The sequence below is a fragment of the Taudactylus pleione genome, unplaced genomic scaffold (assembly GCF_031769625.1).
Source record: "Taudactylus pleione unplaced genomic scaffold, aTauple2 ptg000322l, whole genome shotgun sequence".
Taxonomy (NCBI): domain Eukaryota; kingdom Metazoa; phylum Chordata; class Amphibia; order Anura; family Myobatrachidae; genus Taudactylus; species Taudactylus pleione.
In genome coordinates this window covers 4,332,054-4,354,649 of record NW_028284723.1, presented here as the reverse complement: position 1 = coordinate 4,354,649, position 22,596 = coordinate 4,332,054, and the positions used below count along the sequence as shown (strand labels likewise).

General features: G+C 44.0%; 1 protein-coding gene across 3 annotated transcripts in view; it reads left to right on the top strand.

The window, feature by feature from the left end:
- USP28 (ubiquitin specific peptidase 28) overlaps positions 1-22,596 on the top strand; it is a 118,402-nt gene that overhangs the window by 72,200 nt on the left and 23,606 nt on the right. The window contains exons 18-21 of one of the 3 annotated variants that reach the window (XM_088443027.1): positions 319-458; positions 2,778-2,939; positions 3,259-3,354; positions 21,478-21,656. In XM_088443027.1, coding sequence (XP_088299153.1) covers positions 319-458; positions 2,778-2,939; positions 3,259-3,354; positions 21,478-21,656 — 577 coding nt within the window. The remainder of the gene's footprint in view (positions 1-318; positions 459-2,777; positions 2,940-3,258; positions 3,355-21,477; positions 21,657-22,596) is intronic. The other 2 variants (XM_088443028.1, XM_088443029.1) reach the window with 2 other exon arrangements.

The window sequence follows — 22,596 nt, the reverse complement described above, 5'->3', positions numbered from 1 at the left end:
GGTTGGCCAAGCCTCTGCGGTGGATGGCCACACCCCTTAAGCATGGTCCCCCTACCGCTGCATTCCCCTGGTGGGGCTTTTCATGCCCCAGTCTGACACTGGACGAATTTGTCCCATGTTTCACAAGGAACACGATATCAAAATATTTCTGCTGAAAAGTGCTTATGCCAAGAAATGTCCTTTGATGTGCTGACAAGCAGGTGCACGTGCCTTTCACTGTAAATAAATCAACCTCTTCAGTTTGGTCTAGCCTTGCCTTCCTTGTCCTAATTAGAACATAGTACAACTGGTTTCTTAAGCTCTTTGCCAATTTTTCAGCCGCCCCTCTGTGCTGTGAGCATTGTACCAGATCCCTGTCATCAGAACATGCCATGATTGCCAAAGAACAAACTGCACTGGCCATTACCAAGACTGCTGGCTCATATGAAAAAAATGGCGTGGAGGCTGCACTGAATGAGGTAAGTGGGGAGACGTTTCTGATACCTTAGCTTTCATATACAGCTGTGCCAAAGAAACGTTTACTCCGAACTAGTCAGTCTTTCTGCTTTACCTGGTGGTACCTCTTGTGAGAACATTAATAACACTTTCATCTTTCACCTATTTAAATGAAAAATGTCTTCAAATTGCTCAAAATACCCTTATGTATAAATAATTTGTATTTTACATGTTACACCCTCCTTCATGGAGGCTGGGGGCAGCCGTGGGGCCTGTACATGTGGCCTGGGAAACTGATACTGGTTTCTTACTACTGCAGAGAGTAGGAAGATGTAGCGGTGTATAAACGTAACAACGTCACGCAAGTGATTGGTTACTTCACACGGTATGCAGTCAGGGAGCAGACGGTCGAAATGCCGACCGCCGGCTTCCCGACTGTGCAATCCCGACAGGGGACAAATGATAATCCCGACGCCCATCGTTATCCCAACGCCGGGAGCCCAACGCCCGGTATACAGAACGAAGGTAAGCCGGGCGGGGGCCGTGGGGGGGGGCGGGTATAGGTTAGGTGTTCCTGTGGGGAATTAGGGTTAGGCTAGGGGACGGAGATGTTAGGGTTAGGCACCCCTGGTGGGAGGTTAGGGTTACGCACCCCCCGGGGGGCATTAGATTTAGACTGCGGGGATGGAGAAGGCACTAGGGGGGGAGGTTAGGGTTAGGCTCCACTAAGGGAGGGTTAGGGGGGGAGGGGCGGTTAGGTATAGTTAGGGTACTTACTGGTCAGAATTTTCATTCGTACCGGGCTTTCAGCGTCTGGATTTGAACCGCCAGCCATAAGGCCAGCGGTCATTCATACCGGTCCCTGTGACACACCAGGGTTTAACTACAATAACCTGGAAACATTCACCACTTTATTACATTTCATAAATAAACCTCTCCTGTGTGTAACTCATTCAATTTGTGCAACTCTACTAATCTTTGCAAAATGTAATTAACTGCTTACCTTAGGTGCACAGATATAAAATGTGTTCTTTAGCAAAGAGTTGATGTCCATGTACAACTAGAAAAAGGGTAGGCTTTGGTTTTATTTTAAGTTGATCTTAAATTGTCATCTGTACCACCACTTCATACCTCCTATATACAGGTGGTAGGCAGAGCAGCAGATGGCACTAGTATCGCTCACCACTACCCTGAATCATTGATAGGCTGTGAATATTAGTGATGTCATTGGAGCACCTTTCTCCAAGCCAATCAGTGATGCCGAATAGCAGCTAGGAATATCCCACCCCTATCTTCTGCTTGGACAGATGTCTCCAAATACATCTATCCTCCGTACACTACGAGTCACATTACACAGAACGCGCAAGCGCCCTGCTACTCTGTAGCGCCGAGTGCATTTCTGTGCAACTTTTTCCCCTAAAATGGGTCTTATCCACAAAGGGATGTGAATAGAACGCACAAGCAGCTTTTGCATTATTTTTAATCAGCGGAAGCTGCTTGTGCGTTCTATTCTCATCCCTTTGCGAATAAGACCCATTTTAGGGGAAAGTCGCATGAAAATACGCTCGGCGCTACTGAATTGCGTAACTAGGAGGGCTGTTTAACGTGTTAAGGAGGCTAGATTAGATTTATGTGGACACACCTGTATATTATTTTAAAGCAGTGAGCAATAAAGAAGAATGGATTACAGTAGAATGGGGAACAGTAAGGACTACATGCAGGAAGGGGGATTTTTTTTTTCTTTTGTATTGACCTTCATGGAAGGCAGTAAATAGTTTACCCTGCAAGTCAAAGCATTCAGTTGGTCATTGGATGGTGGGCAGTATGTTTTGTCACTTTCTGCATGCATCTGTTACTGCTTCCTGAACCAGGGTCACCTGTGAAAGAAAAATCACCTCAGTTTCCTTTGAGCAGTATGTACAGCACCAGTTGAGCAGAAACAGAAGAAAATGGCTACACAATGGACCCCGGCTTGGGCTGGGTTTCACACTTCTAGCTTATAAATGTCTATCCTGAGAAATGGGGCTAATTGATGGCTGCCTCAAGCAACCTTGCTGTGGAAACTTTGCATACAGTGCTGTAAGTTGCATATATGCAGGTTGGGAAGTTTCTACAGTTTTCAAACACACCGTACTACTTTATCTTGGTGCATTGTATTACCTGAAGAAATATTGCCATCATTTATTCTGACTGAAGGATTTTATAATATTGCTCGGAGTTAGGGAGCCAGTGTTTTACTACCTACCCCTGCTCTCCTGTTGTAAAGCTGTGTGTCATTCTTCTACTGTCCTTACTGTCTTTCCTACCTGTCCATTCCATGCTTTCCTTTGCTGCTGTCACAGCCGACAAACCCAGAGCCAGAGGAAGCCTGCCAGCCTGAACCCAGCCGCACTGATGAGGCGGGGGAGAAGGAACAGCAGCCCATCTCCCAGCTTTCCGAGGTGGAGATCCCCAGTGTGGGGAAGATTCTTGTTAGATCCGATGCTGACGGATATAATGAGGAGGTACAGAGCTTGGGAGCTTGAACCCCAATTATGCTGAACACAGTAGGGTCAGCTTTGCAACACATACTTGGCACTCACGTTCTTTTTAATGGATAATTATGATACTTATTTCAATTACAGTCCTCTTCCTCACTGCAGTGACTGAGCCATAAAACATTGTTAAATTCTGTAACATAAGCTACTGGTTAGATAAACTCCCAGTGCCACCAGTGCTCTGTTTTTTTTTTTTTGTTTTTTTTTGTGTCATTTCCATATATTATTTCTTGTCTCTCATTGCATTGTATTTTATTCTTTTCCTTTTATTCATCTGTTATGTTAGACTATGCTGTGCCCTGCCATGCAAGGCGTAATCCTGGCAATACTCAAAGCCCGTCAGGTCTTTGATCGCGATGGCCCTGAAGCAGGGCTTGTCAAGGTATTTTATGGCTTATCATGCACTAACACTCTGACGGCTCTAACATATTGCTGTGCATACTAATTTATTGTCTGTGATTAATGCATTACACTAATCTGAACTGTAGATGCTTGGCTTTTATGACTTTTCACATGAATATATTAAGTGCATCTATCGTATACACAAAATGTAGGCAGCCATTTTTTGAGCTGAGGTAATATTTATTAGAATATGGCCTACAAGTCCACTAGGAAATGAATACGCGCCATTTTGGATCGGGTTACAAAATAGGACTTTCCTTACGTGAAGGCGACAGGATGATAAAGTATGAGGAAATGTTTCCTAAATGAAATATTACTTTTCCTGCTGTGGAAAATAGGGCCGCACCTATTCATGGCCGGCACTTTTGTAAACATGCAGGGAACGGGAATCAAAATGGAGTATAGACAATGGTACAAGTAGTCAGTAGTACCCGGTGTCATTTGTATCATCCAGTATGCGGAAATTCTCTTAATGTCCCCTTTAGTGGTTTGTATTGTAGGATATTTTATATGGTCATGACAATCAAGTATGACATAATTAACAATCCTCTAGTTCTCTTGTGTTTTCTGCCTTTCCTAGCATTGAGGTGCCTCTCTAATGCACAAGTTGTCTCTGAGAAGATTACTTGCACCTTGAGATGTGATGTGCTTCCTAAATGACCTCGTGGGCCATATTCAATTTGGAGCGAAAAGTCGTTTCGCCGATGACGTCATTTTCGCCGATTCCCCATATTCAATTTGTCCGACTTTTCGCCATTGCAAAAAATCTATGCATTAGGACCAGCGAAAAAATATCACCTATGAATGGCTGACAAGAACAAGTGCAGAATTGGGATTTTGGGGGTGCACCCCTTGGACAGTCCCCCAAAGTTATTCTGTGGCATAAAAATTTTAAAATTTTTAATCTTTTTTTTTTAAAGTACCACATGACACCCCAAAAAAGGTACTTTCATTTTGGGGGTGAAAAAAAACTATATTGGGGACAAACTTTTAAACTAGCGAAATAGACTCTGGTGGTGTCCTCAAGTATGCCCCAGTTGTTTTTTTGATTGCAGGTGGATTTGTCATGATTTTAACAAGTTCACTTTAGCCACTTTAAAATATGCTTGCACCCATTTTCAGGTAACCCAAATTTGATGGGACTACTTATTTTTTATTTTTTTTAAAAAGTAGCTAAATGCTATTCTTCACCACTGTCCCAAAGATGCTAAATAGCACCTATCGAGACCATTTAAAGATCCCAAATACCTTTTAGCAGGTCTATTCGGGGGTACCCATAGTGAACCCCCATGTCAGAGCAGATACTTTATTGCAGCCAAAACCTCCGATGACTGAGAAAAGTCTGGCAACGGACTTTTCGCTTCTAATTGAATATGTCCCTTAGTGTTAATTTATGAAGCTGTGAATTGCAAAGGAGGGTTTTCAGCCGGTTTGACCCTAAAATTTAAAACCGCATTGATATTAAAAGCAATATACGATGTCTGGTGTCGTCTTTGAACTCTACTAGATTGCTTTGTATAGTTCAAAGGTTTCCAAACTCCACCATTACAACCAGGTTTTAAGGATATCCATGCTTGAACACAGATGACTTTAATTAGCACCTCAGTCAATTTGATTTAACCATCTGGGCTCAAGCATGGATATCCTCAAAACCTGGACTGTAATGGCGGAGTTTGGGAACCTCTGGTATAGTAAAATCAATTATAGAGGTACCAGCTGAAGAGATAGGTGATAACTGGTTAGAAAATGCTCTACTTATTCATGATGAAGCAGGAGCACCTGGAATATTTAAGGCATAGTATCCCCTTCACGTACCATTTTACCATACTATTGCCAATGTAAAGCAATAGTTTTGTCTTTCTTTGTTGCTTTGTGATATATAGTTTTGAATTTTATACAATTTGTAGTAGGGACTATTTGCTATCTGCTTACATGATTTTCTTATTTTTTTTTCCTTTTTTCGTCTGATCTGGGGGACACTGGTACAGAGCCGGATTTAGACCTCATGGGGCCCTAGGCAAGATACCAGTTTGGGGCCCCCTCCCTCAAACAATATATATAGCACATTAGCAGACTGCAAACAACTGTAGTGTATAAAACGGAGTGCAATGGCACATAAAGGTTAATTTTAGAACAAAGCAATCCAGAGCCAGCACATCCGTATCAATAACTTTTTATGTATGTCCCTATAGGTATCAAACAAATGCATAGCAAATTGCATTGCATGGGGTGATGACAAAACCCAGACGAATCAACAGCATAAAAAATGGAGCAACGAAGTCCGTATGATACTCATCATTAATAAAGTGCAGTGCCAGAAGCCATCACCATATCGTCCTGACAAATGTGGTTATGGTACACCGAAACGGCCGTTGAGCCAACAATATGGTGATGGCTTCTGGCACTGCACTTTATTAATGATGAGTATCATACGGACTTCATTGCTCCATTTTTTATGCTGTTGATTCGTCTGTGTTTTGTTATCACCCCATGCAATGCAATTTGATATGCATTTGTTAGATACCTTTAGGGCTACTTATTAGGACATATATAAAATGTTTTTGATACGGATGTGCTTGCTTTGTGTGTGTGTGTGTATATGTATATACATATGTATGTGTATATACATATGTATGTGTATATACATATGTATGTGTATATACATATATGTGTATATACATATATATGTGTATATACATATATATGTGTATATACATATATATGTGTAGATACATATATATGTGTAGATACATATATATGTGTAGATACATATATATGTGTAGATACATATATATGTGTAGATATATATATGTGTAGATACATATATATGTGTAGATACATATATATGTGTAGATGCATATATATGTGTAGATGCATATATATGTGTAGATGCATATATATGTGTAGATGCATATATATGTGTACATGCATATATATGTGTATATGTATATATATGTGTATGTATATATATGTGTATGTATATATATATAATATATATATATATATTGCGATAGGATCACTGGTAAAGTGGTCTGTGACAGGGACATTTATCCCAGATTCCTGTCCTATGTGTTTAAAATCCCCAGGAGAAAGTCTGCAGTGTAGCAGGCTTGAGTTTCGGTTTTTTGAAAAGCCGGTTTGGGACCTGGGGGTTGTGGGTGAGAGGAGAGGGAGGGCTCCACCCACGGCCACTCCAGGTTTTGGTTCTCGCAGCCTGGTATCAGGCTTGTTGGTTTTCCACCTGAGAGTGGCCAATATAAGCCTATTGTGTTGTGGGCTGATTGTCTCACCTGGGAGAGCAGACAGGGAGTTTGCTCAGAGACACTTGGAAACCTAACTGTGAGTGTTGTGCTGTGCCTTGTTGCTGGCGAGGGCATTAGGCCCTACAAGGTTCTGGTAGTGAGGGAACTACCTGTGAAGTTAGTGCCCCGACAGGGCTAGGATTTATATTTGTTTTCTTTATGTTTCTGACATTGTACAATAAAGACTGGCGCCGACCAGCTTGTACTTCCATCCAGACTGGTGTGCTGCTTCCCTGCTGCTGTGTGTGTGTGTAAGGAAGGAGTCCTCTACCCAGGAGAGGAACCCCCTAACCTAACTGTGTCACAATATGGTGGAGGATGCGGGCAACCACACACACTGAAGTTGCAGCGAGAGGAAAACTTTCCGTTTAAAAATTAAAGGGACAGACACCCAATTTGTGAGTGTGGAAATAACACTGTGTCCTTGGAGTCCCATAGAGGAGGCGTCAGCCAATGCTCAGAGAGGCAAGGTTCAGCTTACAACCTACACCCCAGGACAAAATGGAGGACATTATTAAGGCCTTGCTCCAAGCTACAGCAGCTCAGCAGGAATCTACCAGGGCTCAGCAGGAATCTACCAGGGCTCAGCAGGAAGCTACAGGAGCTCAGCAGGAGACGAACAAACTTCAACAGGAATCTACCAGGGTGCAACTGTTGGCCTTGGAGACAGCCCAGAGGCAACAACAGGTCGCCATCGAGGAAACCCGCCAGGCCTTAGCGGAAAACAGCCAGGCCATAAAAGAGGTGGTACAGCACCTGGTCGCCCGGCCCAGAGATGTTAATACTGGTCCTCCCACCACCACTCACTCCGTACGCGCCAGTCACTTCCTCCAAAAGATGACTTCGGGCGATGATGTGGAGGCCTATCTCGCCGCATTTGAAAGAACGGCCGAAAGAGAGCGTTGGCCCAAGGAGCAGTGGGCAAGTCTGGTGGCACCTTTTTTGTCTGGGGAGCCACAAAAGGCCTATTTCGACTTATGCCTGGCTGATGCCAAGGACTATAAAAAACTAAAACAGGAGATCCTAACTCGCTTGGGAGTCACCACCTTTGTTCGTGCCCAACGGGTCCACCGCTGGGAGTTCCATATGGACAAGCCTCCACGTTCGCAGATGCATGACCTCGTCCATCTGTCCTCAAAATGGCTACAGCCCGAGATGCTGACAGGACCACAGATCGTGGAAAGGGTCGTGATGGACCGGTACCTGCGATCATTACCTGTGACTCTGCGCAAGTGGGTGAGCCATGCAGACCCTAAGTCCGCGGACCAGTTGGTCGAGCTGGTGGAGAGGTACGTGGCGGCTGAGGAGCTGATGAGTATGCCCCACCGAGCCCCGATGGCGCACCGGCGAACTCCCACAGACACTGGTAAGACTGTTCCAGGGGAGAAGGGTGCTGGGCGGTGGGATGTACCTAAGACTGAGGGTGTAGAACCTGGAGACAGGCCTGCCAGGCCAGGAAGGTTCTTGCCCCGTAAACGACCAGACATTAATATGATTCAGTGTTTCCGGTGTGGTGACTTCGGCCATATTTCCGCTAATTGTTCACTTACAACTGAACCTATGCAATGTGATACTGCTCATGTCTACCGCAGGGGGTCTTTCTTTGCACAGACAGCCTGTACGGCTGACCGGCAGGCTGAGACTGATAAGCACATGTGTGTACTCACTGTAGATGGCAACCGAGTAGAGGCACTGTTAGACTGTGGTAGCTTGGTGACATTTATAAAAGCTGAGCTGGTGAACCCCTCGAGGCATAAGAGGAAAACTGTTGATGTGACCTGCATACATGGGGATAATCGATATTATGTTACTGCCGAGGTGAACATCGAGACACCATGTGGCTCTGCTATAGTTTCTGTGGGTTTGGTGCCTGGTCTGATGTACGATGCAATATTGGGGAGAGACTTTGCCCACTTCTGGAAATTGTGGGAAAGCCGTTTTGTTCCAGAAGTGAACAACCCCGGCCCACTTGAGAAGTTTGTCGATATAGTGGAGGAGGGAGTATCTTCTGAGTCAGAGTTATTCCCTTTTCCTACTATGGTTGGCGAACTAGAAAATGCGGTGCGTGACGGTGGCCCGCCAACTGATGTGCCTCCCATTGAGGTGGGAAGTGTTGTTGGGCCAGTGGATCATCTGCCTGATTTAGAGGTCAGAAGAGAGGTCTTTGCCGTGGAGCAGTTGAATGACCCTACTTTGGTAAAAGCCAGGGAGAATGTAAAAGTAGTTGATGGTAAACCCATAGACCCTGATAGTCCTTTGTCCTATCCCCACATGGCAATGTGTCAGGATTGGTTATATCAGGTGACTAAGAAGGGGGAAGATGTTGTGGAACAACTAATAGTTCCCAAAGCCTACAGAAGAACAGTGTTGGATCTGGCCCATGGTCGTATAATGGCAGGTCATCTAGGGGTAGAGAAAACCACTGAGCGAATAATGCCGAGGTTTTTCTGGCCCTGGGCTTCATAAAGAGGTATCTGACTTTTGCGCATCCTGCCCTGAGTGTCAGTATCATGCTCCCAGACCACGTTTTAAGGGACCACTAGTTCCATTGCCTATTATAGAGGTGCCGATAGAGAGAGAGCACCTGGAACAGGCTCAACAGGCACAGCAGAGGGTATACAACCGCAATGCTCGGTTACGCAGCTTTGCTCCTGGGGACAGAGTGTTAGTGTTGGTTCCCACTGTGGAAAATAAACTTTTGGCTAAATGGCAAGGCCCCTTTGAAATCTTAGAAAGAGTGGGACAGGTCAATTACAAAGTTTACCAGCCGGGGAAAAGAAAGCCGGAACAGATATACCATATAAATCTGTTAAAGCCCTGGAAAGATAGAACGGTACTGTCGGCCGTCCGAGCCCCTCCAGTAAGTCCAGGGCCCTTAGTTCCCGAAGTGACAGTGGCAAAAACCCTGTCGGCAATTCAACAACGAGAGGTCAAGGAGTTTCTGGTTAGAAATAGGGTGCTGTTCTCTGACGTACCTGGGAAAACCTCGGTCGTTAAACATGACATCATCACTGACCAAGGGGTTAAAGTTAATCTAAAGCCCTATAGGTTACCAGTAGCACAAAGAGCATCGGTGTCGAAAGAAATTAAAAATATGCTAGAGTTAGGGGTTATTGAAGTATCACATAGTGAATGGTCAAGTCCCATTGTGTTGATTCCAAAGCCCGACGGGAGTGTGCGTTTCTGCAATGACTTCCGAAAGTTGAACAGTGTTTCAAAATTCGATGCCTACCCGGTGCCACAGTGGAGAAGGAGGCGTTGGCCATAAAGTGGGCGTTACAAACTTTTAAATTTTCGGTGGAACACAGGCCAGAGGGCCTGTTGTTTAAAGCAGACGCGTTTTCACGCGTTCATTGTTTGGGGGCTTCAGTTGTTCCGCCCCATAGGTCGAAACAAAGGGGGGGGGATATGTGATAGGATCACTGGTAAAGTGGTCTGTGACAGGGACATTTATCCCAGATTCCTGTCCTATGTGTTTAAAATCCCCAGGAGAAAGTCTGCAGTGTAGCAGGCTTGAGTTTCGGTTTTTTGAAAAGCCGGTTTGGGACCTGGGGGTTGTGGGTGAGAGGAGAGGGAGGGCTCCACCCACCGCCACTCCAGGTTTTGGTTCTCGCAGCCTGGTATCAGGCTTGTTAGTTTTCCACCTGAGAGTGGCCAATATAAGCCTAGTGTGTTGAGGGCTGATTGTCTCACCTGGGAGAGCAGACAGGGAGTTTGCTCAGAGACACTTGGAAACCTAACTGTGAGTGTTGTGCTGTGCTTTGTTGCTGGCGAGGGTATTAGGCCCTGCCAGGTTCTGGTAGTGAGGGAACTACCTGTGAAGTTAGTGCCCCGACAGGGCTAGGATTTATGTTTGTTTTCTTTATGTTTCTGACATTGTACAATAAAGACTGGCGCCAACCAGCTTGTACTTCCATCCAGACTGGTGTGCTGCTTCCCTGCTGCTGTGTGTGTAAGGAAGGAGTCCTCTACCCAGGAGAGGGACCCCCTAACTTAACTGTCACTATATATATATATATATATATATATATATATATATATATATATATATATGGGTCTAGGTGGCACTCACAGGTCTTAGTAGAAATAGTAGTACATAAGGAAACACTACTCCATATAGTTGATAAATTCTTATTTACTACTAATGCTACTAAGACCTGGGGAGGCAGGACAAGGAAGGCTGGTAGGTCTCAGAGGGAGACAGGGATGGCTGGCTGGACCAGGGGGGAAGCCCCGGGAAAGGAAGAATAGCTGGAACAGGGGAGGGAGCAGAGAGGGGCCGCTGGCTGTACAAGGGGGGGGGGGGAGTGAACAGGGCTAGGTCAGAATTAACTAAACGGTACCTGTTTTTCTTCAACTGGCTGCGCTAGTGCTGCACCCGGGCCTCCTTTCTTTCCCCTGTCTCAGGGCCCGGTGCTGGAGGCCCGCTAGTCCCTGCCTGATTGCAATTCTGTGCGCAGGCGGCACACTGACGGTTGCTGCCTGCACATACACTCCCCAAGAGAGCACCGTGTAGACAGCAGCACGGACTCTCTGGGAGTGGAGGGCGGGACCGCGTGACGTAATGACGTCACGCGGTACTTGCGCAGTGCTGCTCTGGGAGCACTGTGAAGGATGATTTCTCTGGGCAAAGGGGCCCGTCCACTGGCCCCTAGGTTCCTGCCGGACCCTAGGCGAGCGCCTAGGATGCATAGTGGGAAATCCGGCCCTGCACTGGTAGATAATGGGTTAAGTGGGAAGGCTGAGGAGTAGGCACTAAATATTTAACTGTATTGAGGCTTAATCCCCCCTCCCTGGCAGATCAGATTTTAATTTTTTTATGCCATTGGTCTAGGCATAAAGATGCTTGTTAGGAGGTTTCTTTGTTTAGTTTGTAGTCTTCTGTTTTGCTTAGTTTGTATATGCGCCTCCACCTCCTTATGGGACTCAGTGTGCCCTTGAAGCAGTGTTCCATGTCTGTAGCTGGCGTTGTTCCCTGCCTCAGCCCACTCCAGGGGGACACCAGACACTCATGGGTGTGCTGGCTTCCAACTTCTATGTCTGCACCAAAGACCATCCCAGGAGCCATGGCTGCAAGTTTCACATGCCAAAGCCTACTTATGGGGAGTATTACAGTCTGGACACAGAAAGGCTAAGGTCATGTACGGTATGCTGTGAGTCAACTGGTCCCCCTCCAGGTGCTTGTGAATGCTGCACATCTGCCACAGCCTACTGTGGGTAGTGCTATGCAGACTAGGAGGAGTTGATGTAGGCTGGAGCGGCCCTCTGGTTCTCCGGTCCTTGCTGATGTCCAAAACCTGCTGTTGGTGGTCTCTTCTAAATTGTATTCTATTTGTATGGTGCCATTGCTATGTATTGATGGCGCTATCTTGGTTGTGGCAGCGGACGGCTATAAGCCTTTAAAGGTACTCCTCCTCCTTTAATGTCCTGCGATTTAGTAGCTAATGCTGCACTCCTGTCCTGTGCTGGAAGTTTGCTAAGGCTGCAGTTTAGTTATATTACTACTTTAACTGACTGGAGGGTGTGATGCTGTTGCTGCCAATATTGCAGACTATATTGCTTTTGTTTTAAGCCACTTTAGTAGACCCTCGGTTAGACCCTCGGTTTCTGTTGCCACTGTGTGTGGCAGAGAGGTAAAGGATTTCTTTTGGCTTCTTCTGCTCTCCTATTGCTCCTGTGCTTTTGACTTTTTGAGTTTAGGCAGCGTTTGTATCCGTCCTCTCTGACCGTTCCTTCTTTGTCTCCACTCATGACTCCTCTCCCCCCCACTTCCACTTACAGTTGGTGTTCCCAAGGTTCTGTTCTGGACCTCTCCTATTCTCCCTCTATACGTCCTCTCTAGGTGAACTCATCAGCTCTTTTGACCTCCAATATAATCTCTATGCTGATAATACTCAGATCTACATTTCCTCCCCTGACCTCTCCCCTCTCTCGTATCTCCAACTGTCTCTCTGATACATCTTACTGGATGTCCCAGCGATTTCTTAAACTTAATATGTCTAAGACTGATCTGATCATCTTTCCACCCTCCAACATAAACTCACTTCCCACAATTTCCTTATCAAATGATGGCAAACTATATTCTCCTCTATTTCCAAAGTGTCTTGGGGGACCATTTATCGAGGATCGCTTATTCAGTGCGATCAGGGAATGCCAATAACGCCCATGATCGCATTGCAAAAAAGCGATCTCTTCGGCCGGATGCATCATACGGGATATTCAGGGACATGGGCCCGTCCCTACAATGTCTCCAGAGAGAGGCCGGCCAGTGCAGGGGTGGTGCGCATGCGCAGTCCCGTGGACTGCACATGCACATCCGCCATAATCGGGGACGCTTCCAGCGGATCCCTCTGCCGGCTAATAGTGCACGGTGTAGCCCATAGGCTACAGCGGCTAACGTCCTCTTCAGATGGCGTTAGCTGCGTGCGCCAATATCTGGATTGCATCGCATTCCGGATATTGGTAAATCTGGCAGCATCGCATCCCCCATAGAATCCTATGGGGGAGGTGGTTGCCAGCAGCAATGGAGGGATCACAGCAGGTATCCGAGATACCTGCTGCGGTCCCTCCTTAATACATATGGGGGATACTTAGTATTTGAGGAAAACCCCCGAAAACGGGTGTTTTCAGGGATTTGACCTCAAATACACTTTGATAAATGGGCCCCTTGGAGTTATATTGACTCCTTCCTCTCCTTCAAACCACACATTCAGCACCTCTAACAGTCCTGCCATTTCCATCTCAAAAATATTTCCAAGATCGGGCCCTTTCTCACCCAGGATGCTACTAAAACCCTCATCCACTCACCGGTGTTCTCCAGTTTGGACTACTGTAACCTCCTCCTATCTAACCTCCCTGACTCCCACCTCTCTCCACTCCAATCTGCCTCATTGCTGCTGCTCGGCTTATTTTCCTCTCAAAACATTCTACATCTGCCTCCCCTCTCCTACAAGCCCTCAACTGGTTCCCCTTCCCCTCCAGAACCCAATTCAAGGTTCTTACACTCACAAAGCCCTCACCCATTCCTCTCCCATTTATATATCTTTGCTCAACAACTGATTACTTCCTCCCACTCCCGTTTCCCAAGATTTTGCCCGTGATGCGCCCTACATCTGGAACTCTCTCCCTCTCCCCATCAGACTCTCCACCTCTCTACAAATATTCAAACAGGCTCTTAAGACCCACTACTTCATCAAAGCCTTCCAGATCTCATACTAACTCGCTGCTACATGCTCCTTCCTCTCTGTCTACCCCATCTGCGTCACGCCTGTTTGTATGCCCCTCTCCACTAGAATGTAAGCTCTCATGAGCAGGGCCCTCTATGCTCTTGTGCTTCTCCTAATACATTCATCTACTCCTTACTCCCCACTAGGGCACCTAACACGCCCTGTTGCATATTTGTGTGCTCTGAACGCTAATGCAGCAATGTATATAAACCTTGTCCTGCATTGTATTGTATTCTACTGTAAGTCACTGGTTTCTTGTTCACTTATGTACTATGTAAGGTGCTGCGGAACACTTGTGGCACTATATTAAAAATAATAATAATAATGTACCCCCACATTCATGCTGCCTTTAGCTCTCCACTTGTATTTAATACATAGGTGCATTAAGATTAGTTGTACATTTTTCCTAAATTATATTCCTTTTCTCTAGATCTACAGACCATATTTACTTCTGCAGTTATACACAACAATGTATAATATTACTTTGTGAACTATCTCTTAAAGCTTCAACTGTACAAAATCTAATCCACTTGCTGTAACCAACCGCCATGACAATGTGATATATTTATAACTGATATATGATCCCAGGTGCAGTATTTGAATTGCACAAAGTGATAATGTGGTTCTAACCAGAAGAAAGAACAATTTTTGAAAGCACCTGTTGAGTGTGTATAACATGAGTATTACCTAAAATTTGTGTTATACATTTTCTGGATTAAGGGCCTGATTCACTACGGATTGCAATAATGCGTACGCACGGTTTCACTACGAATTTGTTAATGCATAGCAATCACAGTGGCGCCGCAGCACTACAGAAGGATGACCACTTCACCTACATGCACATCCGTAATGTTAAGCAAGAGTGCGAAAACATTGGTACAATCGAGTACCATCGAAGCCTCACGCACATTGTACCATCGAAGCCTCACGCATTTTAAGGCGGGTCAGACCTTACTTAGGAATTGCTTACGTCAGCGCATGCTATGTGGCTTCAGGCTGCGTATGGTATAGCAGTGGCTAATTTATGCACGCCCCTGCAACGCCTTTGAAATGCACTGGCACGCCTACGTTCGGCCGACCACCCCCCCATAACCACCCACAAATGGCACTTCCTGTCAGTCACTCTGCGATGGGTCTGCGTAGTCACTGCGATCGCAATGACTGGTTTGCACACTGCAATGCATGCGTAGAACGCACCAATCAGCCAATTGCGTGCTTATATGCAACTGTGTTCCTTGCTGAATCAGGCCCTAAGTTTGCAAAGGCTGTCACCCATTAGTCCATGAGAGTCCTCTACTTATTCTGCTAAACATGTTTAGCAAAAGCAATACCACAATTGGCCTCAAATAAGATTCTACATGAGCTGCTGTTTAGCAGCACAGGCTGTCTGTGTACCTTAGGCAGGGCCGCAACTGGGGGGCTTTTAGGCGCATGTGCACCAGGTGCCCCACTGCACCCAGCACCAGTGTCCTCCAGCCTGGCACCGTAGGGAGGCTCCAAGACAGGAGCCCGCTGAGATGTTATTACCAGTGGGCGCCTGGCTCCTTCCCTGCAGCGCCGCGGTAGCCGGAGGCTGGAGTTCTCTCCTAAATTCCAGCTTCCTTCTCTCCCCACGGCCCAGGCACTACGAGAGAGACGTTATGACGTCTCTCCCATAGTTCCGAGGCACTGCCGGGCGCACCGGACGGTGGCGGATGCAGGAGCGGGGTTTAAGGTAAGTATTGTGGGTTTTTTTTGTGTGTGTGTGTAAATAGCGGCACTATAAGGGCACTGCAGGGGCATTACTATGGGGGCATTCCCAAATGGGAATTACTATGGGGGCACTACTACAGGGGCATTACTATATGGGCACTACTACAGGGGCATTACTATATGGGCACTACTACAGGGGCATTACCTCAGGGGGCATTACTAAAGGTGTACTGCTGAACGGGACATTACTTTGGGGGAATTACCAGGGAGGGTGCCAAATTACGGTCTTGCCACGGGTGACAAAAATCCTAGTCTCGGCCCTGCCTTAGGAATGTGCAGATGTGGTACAGATGGTGCACATTAATCTGGCAAGTGTGATGGGATTGGTCTTCTTCATATATTTATGATAAACTAGTTATTGACAAGCCATGTTTATGTACAGTCTTGATGCTTAGGGGTATATTTATTAAAGCATACATAGAACAAGGTTCCCAGTTGCGCTCAGCTGGTGTAATAGATTAAGTATTCACAAAAAACAACAGTATGCAACAAAATAACAAGCTTCTCCTTTAAAAGGATATTTTCTTTATAATAGGCAACAAATATCAAACATAATAACATGCAGGTAAATAGATTGCACGGCAGCAATATACGCATATATAATATGGGTTACTCACACAGTCTTTATGGCGCACATTCCATTATGCTCAGATATGGATCCAAGTCAATTACTCTCAGCATAGAGCCACTGGTGAATTAAAGTAAATAAATGTTAAATCTTTGAAGTCCACAGTTGGAGCACTCCACTGCGCATGTGTAATAGGTCTGCAGGTAGTCACAGCCACACTGTGTGTCAGAATGAAAAAGCAGCATCAGCCTCAGCAGCCCAAATAAAGCCAAAGCACAGGTGCTCCCGATCACCGGACGACCCCCCCCCCCTCTTTATCCGCTGCGGGATCCAATCTGGTGGCTTGTATGAGGTTCCATCCCAGAGCTGTTGGCCAACGTCTGGCTGATCTCTGTCTGCCAGGGCATACAAGAAAAAGCATGCATAGATACTATGATCTGTGCATGCTTCTTAAGGTTAAAATAGGCAAAAAATTTTAAAAAGAATGTAAACCCGCCTGCCTCAGTTGTTTGGGGTCTTTTAAAGTCGTTTGGAAGTCTATTTTTAGTCGATTTCCAATCTGACTGTTGGTAAATGAGGGGATCCTAGAGTGGGATGTGGGAAATTACCGATGTTAGGTCGATTTTGGTAGAAATTTAAGTTTAACAGTCTTTTTTATAGTCTATTTTACCTTTAGCAAATTCCTAAATTGCAGAATCTGCTTAAAATCACCTATAAATATACCAAAAAAACAAAATCGACCTTTAGTAAATATACCCCTTAAAATGCATTTGTAAATCTAATTAAATTGTATTATTTTCTTCATTAAAATGAACGTGCCTCTTGAAAAAGTGAGATAACTAAAATGTTATGCCCGTGCCATTGAGAATTTTATTAATACCAACATTTTTGGGTCCATTTGCATGAGTACCTTGCTGGAAGACCATGTCAGGGCTTAAATATGTGGAGGAAGTATTCCCCTAACATAATGGTTGTATTTCTGGGTAATAAAATACAGACTATTAATCACATAGTGCCCCCTGTGTACATCACATATAATTTAACATCTGAAAACTATGTAAAGGTCCATCTACTCTGCTGTTTTTGTATTTGTCTTATGTTTGGGCTTATTTTGGGGGAGGAAGTAATTGGAGTTTTTGTTAATACTTCTTCTTAAGGGGGAGGGGGATTATGTTTGTTTGTCTCATGATTTTTAGAATTGTCTTGTCAGGACCACAATTGCTGGGAGCTATCAATCTTTCTGTTGGGAAAATAAGGTCTTCCTTGTGTTACCATTCAGTCTTCCTTCCTCCAATATCCTCTAGACCTGTATATGGTGCTCACGGTGATTTCTTACCAAAGAGCCATAAAAGTGAATGTATGACCACTTTCCTCCTGCTACAGTACCACCAAGTTTTCTGGATTTTTACACTTCTTGGTTTTGCATTAATTTTCCTTCTATTGAGGTCGATGATAATGATTATTATATTCATCCATATTGTCTTTTTTGTGTTTTGAAACTACATGCACTGTTATTCAATCACCGGAAATTCCACCTATAAGTAGAGGTTGACTTGCCAAGGGTTCTTTCTTTTCTTCAGGCAGGCCACGAGCTGGGTCTTCGGTTAGGTTCCCTTAAGGTACAGGCATTAGATCTGTCTACCTATTTTCAAAAGAGACTGGCTTAGATACCAGAAGTAATGACCTTCCTTTAGGGCGTATTACATATATAGCCACCATATAGGCATAGCGGCCTGCGTGTGGGGACGGCACAAGGCGGCTATCCTTAGCGGGGCTCCGCTATAAGGGCAGGGTGCTTTTTGTCACTTTAAAATTGGACAGGGCGCGTCGCTCCGCTATAACAACCTAGCGTGAACACTATAGGCATCCCATATAGCCTTCAGATCTAAATCTTGTGGTATCTGTGCTTCAATTACCACCCTTTGGGCAAAATTTACTAAGCAGGGGGTTCTAAACCCTGGTGTTTTGGCGGAGGTTTTGCTATTCCCACATTTACTAGTCAAAACACATTTTAGAATAGAACAAGACTAGGGATAAAATTACTAGTGAGTGGTTTTGGTGTAATTTAGAAACCGCCATCAAACCACCAATAAACTACGGTGTTTAGAACCTTCCTGGAGGAAGGAGAAAATAAGATTTTTGGTGCTTACTATTCAATCTTTCTTCGAGTCCATCTGGAGGATGCTACGATCCCTTCCTTATTTGGCTGTGCATGTGAGAAGGATGTGATTGTCTTTAATTTTTTGTAACCTTTTCTTGGGACTTTCTAAAGGTGCCTACACACTTAGCAATATTTTACACGATTTGCCCGATTCCGACGCATCATGACGACAAATCGTGTGAAATATGCCCAAATCCTGAGTGTCCACCCATGATCATGATGCGCGTCCCTGCAGGTCGTATATCGCATCTTCAGATCTGCCGTGCTGTAGGGCAGATCTCTCTCACGATACACTGGAATAGTTAGGAGGCACAATAGATCGTTTGTCACATTGGACAGTTTTTAACACCAAATCGTGCCCACGTCTGCTGGGGAGAGCTCAAGGGGAAATCTGACACAATGTTGGATCATGAGCACATGGTAGGCACCTTAAGTTCAAATTTAGGAAGGGATTGTAGGGAAGGAGCTTATATACCACCAAAAATTTGACCTATTCAGTGCTAGCTCCTCAACCCTCACTAGCCCTATGATCAACAGTGTCCCCAGATGCACTCTGAGAAGGAGATTTAACAGTAACTACCCAAAAACTTATTTTTTGTGAAGTTTCTTAGTCCTTAAACAAGATATTTGCCAATTTTTGTACTCCACCCACTTTTAGAAATTCATGATTCATTGTACAGTAACATACTGTAGGAAACTGGTACTTTGAGGTGGAAAGGTATAGTAGAGTCTTTAAGTGATTGGGAACTTGCTATGTTCATGCTTTTAATGTTTCTTTTATGACATATTATAATAAGTGGAAACAAGAAATGTTGAGCTCTGCATAATGATGCACACATCTCTGGTCACTATTTGTGGTCAGTCACATGAGACCGCATGTATGTCTGCCTTTTTTTTTTATAATCTTTAACCATTGTTAAGGTCCGAGATTCCCAAATGCATTTCTTAAGGAACCCTAACAGTTCAGGTTTTAGAGAGATCCATGGTTGAGCACAGGCGGTTAAATCCAATTGACTGAGGTACTAATTAAGTTACCTGTGGTCAAGCATGGATATCCTTAAAACCAGGACTGTTAGGGTGCCTTGAGGACAGAGTTTGGGAACCTCTGGCTTAGGTGCGCGTCTGCTCAGTTACTGGCTATGTATCAAACCACAGTGTTGGGGTCATTAGACCTTAAATTCTGACTCTTCTCTCCTACTGATATTATATATACCAGACTGTAGGTAATCAATCATTTCTACCACCGGCTAAATGGCATGGTGATCTGTGTGTTTAGATCCTTCCAGAGTAAGAATGACTGATTGATTTAGAAGAAGGCACTTTATCCTTACAATTATTTATGGGCACTAACATGTAGGAAATATTCCTGGGTGTTCCAACAGCTATTTCTGCTATAACTTTACTATTCATTTCAGTTTATCTCAAACTTTTTGTTGTTGTCAATAACAGATTCAGTATGTCAGGGCCTCTTGGTGTAAAATGTGTACAAATGCAAACCGAAATCCTATTGCAGGATTCCAACATAGCAGAAACTGGGCTCTGTTCGGATGTCAGAAGGGGGCCAGTTAGAAAGATTTCCAGCTTGCGCAGGGGGGTAGAAAGCATGGTTTTTGTAGGCTGACACGTGTGTGGGCTGTATGCCACCTTACAGCCATTACATTTGCTTGGAATTTTTAGCTGCTCTTGTTCTGTGAAAAGCACTGTCAGCGCCACTATTGTTCCATCTGCAAAAACATGCAAATTTGTTTTGGAGCTTGTGGAACATCTATTTTTGTCACCACATGCAATGTGCAGAGAGCCGCTTGGGTTCTAACAAGATAATTTTAGGCTGTACCATGCAGAATCATCCCGCGCTTGACGTAAATTGGTTTTCAGTGCTGAAAAGGTAGCAGATGTCTGTAGCTTTTTCAAAGAAGCTTTCACTTTGAGGTTCAAAATCCATTTTCAAACAGACATATTCATTCCCGGATCCTGGTAATTAAGAAGCTACACCTCGAAGCTAAAACACTGAAATGTGCGTTTCTTGGATTATGCTTTGCTCACTGCACATCTTACATTAGTGCGTCACTGGGCGACTTTTGGACGGGAGAGGAGGAAAAATGATTAAGTACTATGTTGATTTTAAACCATTGAGCCACTTGGCAGCTTTCTGCTCTTGAAAAGCAACGCAGCGCAAAAAATTTAAAGTTACTTATTTTATTAAGCGTGAAGATAAAATACACTTTATACTTTTTACTTTGAACTTTCATTGCATTTCATTAAAGTGTTTGAGTACCCCACTCCATAAATGTGTGCTGAAACTTATATTAATAAATTAAAAGCGCATCAAATATAGAATTGGAATGGCATAGTCAGTGTTTTTATGACTACCTGTTAGCAGGCTAGACTACGTTACATATCATCACTGTTGTGATATCTTGAGGTATATTTTTACCTACAGTCTTTCTCCGCTGTATCATGAGTAGTGTAAAAAGTGGATAATCAGTAGTGAACGTAAATTTTATTCATTATTACTTTTTTATTTTTCAAAATGTTATTTCTAACACTATATTGTAATATATTATATCAGACATTATTTATAATAAGAATTGGCCCTTTGACATTGTCATCCCAAATAAGGACTATGTATGTATGTATTTAGTATCTGCATACAGATTAGTATTTTTACACTTTGATTCTTAATAGAGTAGTGCACTTAATTACAAGAAAATCCCTTTTTATATATAATCATTGAAAATTACATTTTGTTTATAATCCAGTGTAATTGTAAACCTGCTGTACAGTTTTAATGTCCTCTTCAAACTCTGCCTAAAGGACTATAATAAAAAAAGTATGTGTGCGTGTATATATATATATATATATATCTATCACACTTTTTTAATGCTTTATCTTCTTTTATTTTGCACTTGTCAAATTATGTGCAAACCTTTCACAATGTGATATGTAATAACCCTAGTACTAAATAGTTGTTTGTGCTGCAAAACTACCTGCCAGCTAAGTGCTATAAGAAGGATTTGGCGTTGCTCCTTTAAAAACTCTTCCTATTCTTTGTTCATTTATTATGACAAACCTCACAGATTAATTTCTTTTGTAGGCATTCCGTGAAGAATATTCCCGACTTTTCCAACTCTCTAAGGAGGAGCTGTCTCCATCCAGCGACCCTCGACTACAGCATGTGCTCGTCTACTTCTTTCAGAACAAGGCGCCAGAACGCGTCATTGAAAGAACATTATTGGAGCAGTTTGCAGATAAAAATCTCAGCTATGATGAGCGGTAAGCACCTTTAGGTTGAAGTGGTGTTCACTGTTTTGCTTGCATTGCAAGTCTATAACATGTGTGACCTTTTAACAAGTACATATGATGCAATTACATTGATAGTATAGATAGTGATAAGCCTGGTCATCCAGCAAACTAAAGCGCTTCCTCAACTTGTCTCCTTTCAACAACACTTCATTCCTTGAACCCATTTCCTTTCTATATATTAAGATACGCTTAGCAGAGAGCAAAAAAATGGTATATGTTAGATTATAGGCGACTGGTTTTGTTTTGAGTTTTTCATTTTCAGTTCCATTCATTGCTTGGTGGGAGAGCAGCCTCAGCTACATGGTTGATCCTGCTAGTAGCATGTGCTTATCGTGGAGATTAGGCCATAAGCTTTGTCCGTACATATGGCAGGTACTGTGTAACTTCAAATGGCTCATTAAACCAGTTATGATCCCTTACTGTTTGCTGTTCTCCAGTTTAATAAGTTAACCGCTAACTACTAGGTGCCCTTTAGAATCGAGCAAATACCTGCTGTGCCCTCATTTGTGACGGGGTCAGACCCAGTATGACTATATAGTATGTTCTGCAGGTATGATGCTGAACTCTTGTACAGCACAAAAACAGTTAGAAAATTATAGGATGTGAAAACAACAGAATATATCATATGAAGAGCTTTTCTGTGCCATCTAACCATTTACAGAAAATGCGCAGAGATCTGTTGTAGTAACCTTAAAATCTTAGTTCTAGATCAGGTTGGCACTTATCATGTAAGCACCAGACAGTCTGCATGGTCTACTACAGTGGTTCTCAAACACGGTCCTCAGGACCCCACACACGTCACGTTTTCAAGGTCACCCAGCAGGTGCACAGGTGTATTCATTACTCACTGACACTTTTTGAAAAATCCACAAGTGGAGCTGATTATTTCACTTGCGATTCTGTGAGGAGA